This window comes from Antrostomus carolinensis, unplaced genomic scaffold, assembly GCF_000700745.2.
Source record: "Antrostomus carolinensis isolate BGI_N321 unplaced genomic scaffold, ASM70074v2 scaffold5683, whole genome shotgun sequence".
Classification (NCBI taxonomy): Eukaryota; Metazoa; Chordata; class Aves; order Caprimulgiformes; family Caprimulgidae; genus Antrostomus; species Antrostomus carolinensis.
The window spans coordinates 13,463-24,924 of record NW_010305798.1 but is presented as its reverse complement, the minus strand read 5'-3'; the positions used below and the strand labels follow the sequence as shown (position 1 = coordinate 24,924).

Genomic DNA, 11,462 nt, shown 5'->3' with positions numbered 1-11,462 from the left:
TTCTCAAGCCGGTCAAGGTCCCTCTGGATGGCATCCCGTCCCTCCAGCGTGTCAACGTCACCACTCAGCTTGGTGTCGGCGGCAAACTTGCTGAGGGTGCACTCAACCCCACTGTCCATGTCACTGACAGAGATGTAGAACAGCACCAGTCCCAACACTCCCCTCAGGTGTGCGCAGAGGAATGTTGTACAGCACCAATCCCCGCCGTGCTCTGGCAGCAGCGAGGTGAGGGACGAGCAGGGCAGGGACTGGATCACCCGCGGGTCTGACCGAAGCCACGCGCTGCCACAGCAGGGTCAGTGAAAACTGTTTGTATGGCGGGTTCACGCCGGGGTTGGTGATTCACGCCTGATATTACACTTTTTGAGGGTTAGAGAAAAAGTTGTCACATCTCTTGGATCCACAGTGAATTTAGCAACAGGAGAGGTGAACCCGCCTGTGGTTTCCATCCTGGTGTCGCTCAGCTCGGCGATGGGGCAGCGGCTGTGCCGCTGCTCCAATCGCTCAGCTTGGCGATGGGGCAGCGGCTGTGCCACCGCTCCAAACAATGCCACCGCTGTCTACAGTCTGTTCAGAACTAATTGGGTGGGGACTTTTGGCAGCCACCTCCTTGGGTGTTTAAGAAAATATCTGTAGGTTTAGTGAGCTTTGGCTTTTTTCCCCCCTCTTGTTGTCTTCAGTGCTAAAGTAGAGTTGTAACAAACCTGCTCCTGGAGAACTCAATTCATTGTTTCTCGTATTTTGTTAATTCTCTGCTATGTATTTTATGCTGCAGTTCTGTGTGAGAAACTTAAATTGATCTTGTCTTTCAGTACAGCAATCGGGATAAGATGCAAAGATGGTGTCGTCTTTGGAGTAGAAAAACTAGTTCTGTCCAAGCTTTATGAAGAGGGTTCCAATAAACGTCTCTTCAATGTCGATCGGCACGTCGGAATGGTAAGGTGTCATAGAATCATAGAATCATAGAATGGTTTGGGTTGGAAAGGACCTTAAAGATCCCCCCTGCCATGAGCAGGGACACCTTACACTAGATCAGGTTACTCAAAGCCTCATCCACCCTGGTCTTAAACACTTCCAGGGAGGGGGCATCTACAACCTCTTTGGGCAACCTGTTCCAGTGTCTCACCACCCTCACACTAAAGAACTTCTTCCTAATATCTCATCTAAACCTACCCTCTTTCAGTTTAAACCCATTCCCCCTAGTTCTGTCATTAACTGCCCTAACGAAAAGTCCCTCCCCAGCTTTCTTATAGGCCCCCTTCAGGTACTGGGAGGCCGCTATAAGATCTCCCCTAAGCCTTCTCTTCTCCAGGCTGAACAGCCCCAGCTCTTTCAGCCTGTCTTCATAGGAGAGGTGCTCCAGCCCTCGGATCATCCTCGTGGCCCTCTTCTGGACCTGTTCTAACAGATCCATGTCCCTCTTGTGCTGGGGGCTCCAGAACTGGATGCAGTACTCCAGGTGGGGCCTTACAAGAGCTGAGTAGAGGGGGAGAATCACCTCCCTCGACCTGCTGGCCACACTTCTCTTGATGCAGCCCAGGATACGGTGTCCTGGTTTTGCTACCCAAACCACCACATAGGGTGCTAGTTAACTTTAGTTTTTCATAAATTGCAAGGGACCCCCTTCAAATGCAGAATTCTATGAAGTGGAGAATCAGTGATGAGTAGATTAAGGAATGTTAATGTTTCTGTGTACAGTCAGAAATGCCAGTGGGGTTTTTTTTACTGTTTTCTGTAATTGAGTCTTGATTGTACACACATATAGAAATAAAATCCACATTTAAAATGGAATTACATATATTTTGAGGTTGTTTTATTTTTTTTTTTAATGTTTTTCAGCATCCCAGTTGTTCAAACTTGAATGTCACTATAAACACAAGTGATAAAGTGGTACTTTTTTGCACAGCTAACAAATAAGGTGTCGTGAGGGGAAAACATGCTGCACGCAAGGTTCTCTGCTCAGCAGTGTGGGAGTCGGCTGAGTCCTTTAAAGACTGGTGTATGGACTCCTGGCTAATCCCTAACAGTGATGTCAGGATGATGTCAGCAGTGGTTACTGTGTGACAGAAAGGCTGAAACTGTCTGTTGAATATATATTCCATCAAGTATTGTTTGGGTTAATGTGGGTGTGGGAAATCATAAGATGCTGTTTAACATGAAGATAATTTTGGTTGTTGATTTTCCTAAGGAAAACTATTTTGTATTAATGTATCATCACACTGAGGTGTTTTGAGCTTGCTAGCAGATGGAGAGTTTGATTTAATTCACTTGTAGCAGAATTCAGTAAAGATCTCAGTTAATTCACATCATTAGACTGTTGCCCATTAATTTTATTAGGTGATTGCAGGGTGTATCTGGCCTTGCTGATGACAGTTCTCATTTCAGGCAGTAGCAGGCCTTCTGGCAGACGCTCGTTCTTTGGCAGACATAGCTAGAGAAGAGGCCTCTAACTTCAGATCTAACTATGGCTACGATATTCCACTGAAGGTAAGAAATCAGTGCAGCTCACTCGGGTTTTTTTGTTTTCTTAGTCTTGACACAGAGAATTAAATTTATTCCTTATTTCTGTTAATAAGGGTTGTTTGTTTGTTTGTTTTCTTTTTCTGCTTAGCATCTTGCAGACCGAGTGGCCATGTATGTGCACGCGTACACGCTGTACAGTGCTGTCAGACCTTTTGGTTGCAGGTAAGACTTTCAGACACTGCGTCCAGTTCTGGAGCCCCCAACATAAGAAAGACATGGACCAGTTAGAACAAGTCCAGAGAAGGGCCACCAGGATGATCCGAGGGCTGGAGCACCTCTCCTATGAAGACAGGCTGAAAGAGTTGGGGCTGTTCAGCCTGGAGAAGAGAAGGCTCCGGGGAGATCTTATAGCGGCCTCCCAGTACCTGAAGGGGCTACAAGAAAGCTGGGGAAGGACTTTTCATAAGGGCAGTTAATGACAAAACAAGGGGAAATGGGTTTAAGCTGAAAGAGGGGAGGTTTAGATTAGATATTAGGAAGAAGTTCTTCACTGTGAGGGTGGTCAGACACTGGCCCAGGTTGCCCAGAGAAGCTGTGGCTGCTCCTCCCTGGAAGTGTTCAAGGCCAGGCTGGATGAGGCTTTGAGGAACCTGGTCTAGTGGAAGGTGTCCCTGCTGATGGCAGGGGGGTTGGAACTGGATGATCTTTGGGGTCCCTTCCAATCCAAACCATTCTATGATTCTATGACATACACTATTTGAAAGTATCTTTTGTTTCACAATTGCTGGAACTATTTAGGTTGTCTGAGGTCTTTTTTTTAAACTTGGAATTAGTAGCCTACAGTTCATCTCATAAACAGATTCCCTTCTCCTTTCTTTTCGGGTGTGTGTAAAACCTGAGGTGAAGAATTCAGATTTGCATAGCAGCATGCCAAGCTTTTACACAGATTGCCTGTTTGTCACTGAATTTTAAAGTTGAAGAGTTGATGCTGTTAAGTCTGTGACAGTGACGAGAGCAGAACTCTCCTCTGCAGTCATCCTGCTTGCCCTGGTACGAGCAGGCTAATAAACAGAGATCTGCTCTCTAGCTACAGATAAGTAAGATGTTTCTGGCAGCTTGCAGGTGCTTGGCTGTCATGGTAACACTGAACTGTTCAGACACATAGAATGTAGCAGGACAGGAGGAGTTTTGCTCTAGGAAGAATATAGGAAACTTGAGTTGGTGTAAGTCTCTAATTCTGTGTGTGTTGGTAAAAGAAATGTTTCTAATTTCACTTTTCTCCTCCAGTTTCATGTTGGGATCCTATGATGATGATGATGGTGCACAACTCTACATGATTGATCCATCAGGAGTTTCATATGTGAGTCCATCAAAAATATTTCCATCTTGGTATAAGTTCCTTTTTTAAAAGTTCCTAGTTAGGAAAACAGTTTCATTCCAAAAGAGCTGTTAATTTTTTCTCTGGTGAACGATCACAGCTTAAAATGAACAGATCTGGGCTTTGCTCATTTCACACCCTCGTTAACCATGTCATGTATTTCTCAGAAGTACAGTCTCAGAGAAACTAGTTTTAAAGCTTGTCTCTGAGAAATGTGGGAGTTCATTCCACTGGCGATATCCAGTGAGGAGTCCCCTGCACTGCCCAGGAAGGGCAAATACTGTAGTGATTCTCCATTCACTAAATGCTTCGGGTGAGGGAGGGGGCTGTTGCTCTCACACTGTTTGCTCACAGCAAGTCAAATCAAAATAGATGCTTTTGTTAATTGTTACTGCTGCCTCTTCAGCTGTGTGTTACACACAGGATGATACACACTTATAACTCTTCTCATTTTCTAAATTTTCTTTCAATATATCCAATACCATAGCTACTGAGGGAAAGAAAGTGCTTAATTTTTATTAAACACTTCAGTATATTTTCATGGCAGGTGGGTTTGGTGTTTTTGATCCTGTACAACTTCTCTAATTCTAGTTTACTCTTCCATTTACTGTAATAATAATTAAAAATTATCTATTGCAGCAAATTGAGCAGATAGTTTCTGTCCAGGAACTACTGAGCTCTTCTGTTTTCTATCAACAGTGGTAGTACTTAATCTAGTAATTGGGTTCTAGTCAACAATTTGGGAATGTGCCCCAAGAGAGAACTATACCAAGATTTACTGTGCATTAGCCTCTCACTAATGTGAGTAGGGTGGGGGTTGTCATATGCTAAGTGACAATAAGAACTGTAAAGGGTTGAGTATTTAATTAAAGTTGCATATTTTTTGTTTCTTTCTTTTTTTTTTAGGGATATTGGGGCTGTGCCATTGGTAAAGCCAGGCAGGCTGCAAAAACAGAGATAGAAAAACTTCAGGTATGACGTTACAGTTTTGTTGTGCTCTTTCAAGACAAATATTCTTACCCTATTATGTTACCTTTTTGGATGCCTAAAATATATAAAATACAAGAGGAGCAGATAGAATATTTCCTTGGATGCTCTAGGAGGTGTTTTAGCCTCTGTAATAGCAGTATTTCTCCAGACTTGCCCCTGGGCAATGGGTAGTCCGTAGGGAGTGCACGTGTTGAGCACAGGAAGCATAAATGTACACCCTTGTGTGTGCCAGCGAGGAAAGTAATTGAGTGAATATAAAAATGTAACTAAGTTTTCAGTCAGGAATGAAAACCCGAGGGCAGCATTATACAGGGTGGTATATCTATTTTTTTCAAAGGTTTTAGATGATCCTTTTGTTTAAAAAGTTGAAAAAAAAAGCTGGTCTTGGTAAGGACAAAGAGTGGAACTGCAGAATACTGAACCTCTGGAGTATTGTTACTCTGAAAATGTAGAAAATGGAGCAAAATCAAATCCTTGCCAGGTAAGATGGTGTTTCCCAGCTGGCTAGTGTTGAGGTACTGCCTTTTTTTCAGAAGATGTGTTCAAGTAGCTGCTTGTTGCTGTCTGTAATGTACCTTGCAAAATGTCTTCACATGTCTGATGAGAAGGGCTTTAGTGCTGTGAACACCAGGAAGAGTACAAGTGTACAGCACACCATCGCTGTTACCAAAAGAGCTGTGTATGTTCAGCATTTCCTGCTTGCACAGCGCTGTCACCTGTGAAATGTGACGAGGAAGTTCTGTGAGAGCAGAGCACACAGAGAAGTTGTTTCGTAGCTTTCTGAATAAGCATGGAAGCAGTTGGCTGTTCCAGCAGTAGTCTGTGGAGGGAAGGCTACAGAAACGTGCTGCAGTGTGCCTCAAGCTGATGTAGAACTATGGTAGAATCCTAAAAGACCTCTGTCCTTCCCTTGTGTTTTAATATCTGATACCCTTGGAATTGGAGACAATTAATGTGGGACAAAATCCTACTCCTGATCTGTCTCAGGTAATTCTCGATACTCCGCTTGCATCTTATTGATGGTTTGGTCTGTGGAAGTACACCACAGCTGTTCATGGAAAGGTTCAGAGTTCGTATGGTTGTCACGCTTTTAAGAATAGTCTGTTTGTGGTGCTGTAGCATCATAACTGGAAAATGAGAGGAAAAATTAAAATGTCCTTAGACTCGCTTCAGTCAGTCTTGAATCTGGTCAGATGCTTGAGTACCCGTTAAAAGTAAGAAGCCTGCAAGATCATCTGGTCATAATACAGGAATCTTGGTTTCTGAGAAATCATAATTTCCATTTCCATGTGTGCAAATTGGCAGAAAGATCATGTTGGGTAACATAGAATCTACCCCCCAATATAATTTCCTGTGCAGTGCTGGGATTTTCAAAAACTTCAGTTTTAATGGCTGAGTTTTTGTAGAGCTCATGAGCGTGTGCATCGTTTGAGCTGGACAGTAGAGCCCGTAGAACTGAGGACCTGGGAACGGTGCTGTGCCATATGGCCTCACTGCATTTATTTATTTAAAGGCTTTTTTGCAGAATGTCTTCAGCAATGCGTATGATCTCGTCACAGCGACATGAAGCAAGCCCAGCCTTGCATGCCCAGTGCTTTTTGTTAACCATAGACTGGGCAGGTGTCCAAGTCAGAGTTAATTTTGATGAGATTAATTTATCAAAACTGAAATGGGAAAAAGAGAGAAGTACAAAAGCTTCTGTGAGGTGATACCGCCTACAGTAGCCTGTCAGCTGAGATTTGTTCCTGTGGAAGAGATGACTACAGGTGGAAAGTAAGAGGCAAGCAGGTAGTGAAAGCTTTAAACCTGCCTTACAGGTACTGCAGAGCAGATACTGTATCTGGGAGGGGACACAGTATGTGAAACCCTCATGTATAGCTGAGGGCTCAAGCAGCAAACACTGCGCTGATCACATCTGTGGCATCTTCTGCAAACGTCTGATATCTTCAGCTGCGGGAAAACTTCTCATCACATGGATAATGGCAAAAAAAAGAATTTACTTCAGTTTTCTCTCTGGTAAATATGCATGATAGTAATAGAGCTTTGGGTTTTCCTAGTTCACAGAATCACAGAATGTCAGGGATTGGAAGGGACCTCAAAAGATCATCCAGTCCAAACCCCCTGCCAGAGCAGGAACCTAAATGAGATCACACAGAAAGGCGCCCAGGCGATTTTTGAATGTCTCCAGAGAAGGAGACTCCACACCCTCCCTGGGCAGCCTGTCCCAGGGCTCTGGCACCCTCACTGGAAAGAAGTTTCTTCTGAAGTTTAAGCAGAACCTTCTGTGTTCCAGCTCACACCCATTGCCCCTTGTCCTACCATTGGGCATCACTGAGAAGAGCCTGGCTCCATCCTCATGACATTCGCCCTTTACATATTTATAAACATTAATGAGGTCACCCCTCAGCCTCCTCTTCTCCAAGCTAAAGAGCCCCAGCTCCCTCAGCCTTTCCTCATCAGGGAGATGCTCCACTCCCTTCATCATCTTGGTGGCTCTGTGCTGGACTCTCTCCAGCAGTTCCCTGTCCTTCCTGAACTGTGGGGGCCAGAACTGGACACAATATTCCAGATGTACACATAGTAATTTAAACGTTTGCGTGACACAAGTTCTGTTTGCCCACAGCAGCCAGTGCTGTGTGTGATGGATCAGTGTCACAAATGCAAGGGCTGGGGCCATGGTTTCTATCTGTTCCAGAAGGTTCTTGGGATGGGACTGTGGCAGCATGTCTGTCTAACCAGGCGTGGGCATTTCCTCTCTGGCCCGTTGCTGCTGTGGGTGTGCGCTTCACCCCAGGAAGTGCTGTGACACTCAACATGAACCAAGGAGTGTTGTCACCTTCATTCCTTCACCCCTGTCTCAAAACTAGCTTCCATGTTAACAGTTGTGAAAACATTTTGAGAATCCAGAGAGACGGTAAATCTAGTAGAATATATTCCTACTTCATAGTCCAGAAGAGTTGGCTGGCAAGAGATTAGACCTACAAAACATAAGTTTATTGTGTCGTGGAAATTGGCACTGAGACTTTGTTTTGATTAACTGTGAAACTGTCAAAAGACTGTGAGATAACAGTAAGAAAATATAAAATGAGCTGCTGAGGCGTGCAGCTGGGAACAATAACCCTGGGACAATGTTCTCCTCTTAGGGCATTACTTAAAAGTAAATGGCTTGCATAAAATGTTGGTTAAGACCGAAAGTACTATCATAGAATGGTTTGGATTGGAAGGGACCTTAAAACTCATCCAGTTCCAACCCCCCTGCCATCAGCAGGGACACCTTCCACTAGACCAGGTTGCTCAAAGCCTCATCCAACCTGGCCTTGAACACTTCAGGGAGGGGGCATCCACAGCTTCTCTGGGCAACCTGTTCCGGTGTCTCACCACCCTCACAGTGAAGAACTTCTTCCTAATATCTAATCTAAACCTCCCCTCTTTCAGCTTAAACCCATTTCCCCCTGTTTTGTCATTAGTTGTCCTTATGAAAAGTCCTTCCCCAGCTTTCTTGTAGGCCCCCAGTATTACTGTACTACCGAGAAGGAATATGAATGTTAAACATGAAAATACAGTGCGTGTGGTTATTTCATGTCAGTTGATCAGAAAGCGTCTAAGAACAAGTCAAGCTTTGACGACGCTGAGGTTTATCCATTCAGCTTTTAGGCTTCCAGCTGATGAGTGCTTTAAACTGGGGAAGTTTCCAAGTAACAGTTTTTTCATAGAATCTTTCAGTTGTAAAATTCTTCACTGGAAGAATGACTTGCATGTAGCAGGCTGAAAGACACATTGCAGAGAAGAAATTTGGCTCTTCTCGTAACTTTTTGTCACTTTTATCCCTACTGAACAGTAAGCTCGTTAGACGTGTGCAGCCACTCGTGTTCTGGCCTTGTGGAAATGGAAAACAGTATATTCCCTTAAGCTGTGTATTTTTTTTTTGTCCACAGATGAAGGAAATGACCTGCCGTGATGTTGTTAAAGAGGTTGCAAAAATGTAAGTCTTCAGCCTGTTTTTCCAACTCCACAAAAAAAATCCGTACTGGTGAGCTTGCTGTGGTTTCAGACCAAAGCTGTTCCCTTTAACTTGGGCATCAGGTTTTATTTCTACTAGATTAGAGCTCATGCTGACTCTAGTGTCTTCTGCCATTAATATTTCTCCTCTTCTTGTGAGATGGGATACGCTACTTAGTACCCAAAAATGATGAAGGATGTGAAAAATACGCCTTTTGATCTCATCTGATAGTTTTTATAGATGTAGCCTGTAGCAGCAGTGGATTAAAGGTTGAACTGTCTGAATATAGTCATTGCTTTTAAAATACATAAGCCAGGTGACAGGAGAGACTCCCTTGTTGTCCCTGTTCTAAGCAAGAGCTGTATGCTTTGTTACACAGATTGAACAATGCACTGATGCTTCAGACATGAAGTAGCTGTCCATCCATGGAGCTGAGGTCTTTGCCCCAGCCTTCCTATTTCCCTCAGGAAAGAAGCAAAGTGTCACTCCTTGTTTAAAGATGTATAGAGGGTATAGGTGGTGTCATTTAAATGATTAACCTTGATACCATGTGAAGAGACTGGAAATATTTAATTTGCTATTTCCTGATGTGATTTAGGGCAACACATCAGTGACAGAATTGCTTCCAGTCACTAATACTGTCCCACAAACTCTGTGTGAGGATAGTGTACTTATGGGGGAAAAAAAAGGTACTTTTCAGTAAGTCATGTACTAGTGAGGGGGGAAAAAAGACACTGGGAAGACTTTCTGCTAGGGAGAGCATCAATTGGCCAGTAGTAAACTATCTTGAAAATATCTTGTGAATTAATCTCTCTTCAAACAAATACAAGTGTCTTTTCAGGTATCCACAACACTTCATTTTAATGCTTTATAGAATCCCAGACTGGTTTGGGTTGGAAGGGACCTTAAAGATCATCCAGTTCCAACCCCCCTGCCAGCAGCAGGGACACCTTCCACTAGACCAGGTTGCTCAAAGCCTCATCCAGCCTGGCCTTAAACACTTCCAGGGAGGAGCAGCCACAGCTTCTCTGGGCAACCTGTTCCAGTGTCTGACCACCCTCACAGTGAAGACTTTCTTCCTAATATCTAATCTTAACCCACACTCTTCCAGTTTAAACCCATTTCCCCTTGTTCTGTCATTAACTGCCCTTATGAAAAGTCCCTCCCCAGTTTTCTTGTAGGCCCTTTAGGGACATGTTCTGTGCTTGTCACAGATTTAATAATCTGCAGCTGCAAAACTCTAACCCCAGCATTTTATGGCTATTACTTAGAAGGTTATAAAGAAGTAATAAATATGCTTCTATCATTGGTGTTGCAGCATGTGAGTTTATTTCCCAGTTTGTGTCTGAGGCTGACATGGCAGTAGCTAGAGGAAAGAATTTTTGGGATCTCTGTTCTTAAAACCTAGCAAGGACCTCAAAGCAGTTCTAAAATGGTACAAATAAGGCATGAATTTTCAAATTCTTTAATTCTGCCTCAGCTCAAAACAGGAAGCAGTTCTAAAATGGTACAAATAAGGCATGGATTTTCAAATAATGAAGAGTTCTTTAATTCTGCCTCAGCTCAAAACAGCAGCTCTAGATACAGTTCTGGTTTTCAGCTCAAATTCAGCTCCTTAGTAGCATTTAGCAAGAAAGCAAAGATTTGAATAATTTTTTTTAACACTAAAATACTAGTGAGGGTCCAGAGTGACCATTTCTTTAAATGCTGCTGATGATGATATATTTGCTGCAAAAGGTTTGTAACCAGGTGAACACGCAAGAAAGGCCTATAGATCATCTTAGGCAGCAAGTCCAGTCTCACAGTGGCAGAAGGGTGTCAGAAGAACATAAGCACATACTGCTATTTCCCTGGACACCAATGTTCACTTTGTTCTTTATATTTGTTCCACAATTCTTTTATCAAACTTTAATTTGAAGTGCTTAGTGTGGTGCAGAATGTTATCTTCCTTCCTCCACTATGTCCAAGCTTTCTATGTTGGCTAGAAATAGCTGGTATTTTTCAGCTTTTGACTTACTAATGCTTTCTGAAAGAAACTAAGGAATCCAGCCTTCTCAACCAGTGAAGCCACAGGTTATTGTAAGTTCTACTACTGTTCTGAGTGTATGTCTCAAAGAGTTGTTACAGTTTGTTTACATGTTCTGCCGCTGAGAACTGAATGCTACCAGGCAGTCAAATCAGTATTGCTGTTACAGTGTCACATTTTTATCCCACAGAGTAGGGAGTGATTTTATTAAATCTGGATAGTACTGCATATGCTGTAATACCATTTGTAGTTTAAATTCCGATTACCATCGTGTTTGCCATGAGTGTGGCAGTCTGTGGAGATCTGTGCACAGGCTTCTAATTGTACACCAGGTACAATTGATGGTGTTGGGATTTAGTCTTAAGTGTGAACTGAAATAAGATTTACAGAGGAAATAAAGGACACTCCCCACTGTCCTAGAACTAATCTAGCAGAAGGAGGCAATGACAGTGTAGCCTTGGCTCTGCAGTACTTGAATCTCAGTGTTTGTTCTGATGAGAACAACTTGAGCATCTCAACCCGCATTCTAGCTGTCATCATTTAGTGTATTCTTATACCAGCAATTAAGTCTGCAAAATGCTCTGATTGTGTGTGTGGGCAAGGGA

The 11,462-nt window shown here is 43.2% G+C and overlaps 1 protein-coding gene across 1 annotated transcript in view; it reads left to right on the top strand.

Moving 5' to 3' along the window:
• PSMA3 (proteasome 20S subunit alpha 3) overlaps positions 1-11,462 on the top strand; it is a 13,463-nt gene that overhangs the window by 901 nt on the left and 1,100 nt on the right. Inside the window, exons 2-7 of the mRNA XM_010164889.2 lie at positions 813-936; positions 2,386-2,487; positions 2,612-2,685; positions 3,751-3,823; positions 4,748-4,813; positions 8,767-8,813. Of these exons, the coding sequence (XP_010163191.2) occupies positions 813-936; positions 2,386-2,487; positions 2,612-2,685; positions 3,751-3,823; positions 4,748-4,813; positions 8,767-8,813 (486 nt within the window). The remainder of the gene's footprint in view (positions 1-812; positions 937-2,385; positions 2,488-2,611; positions 2,686-3,750; positions 3,824-4,747; positions 4,814-8,766; positions 8,814-11,462) is intronic.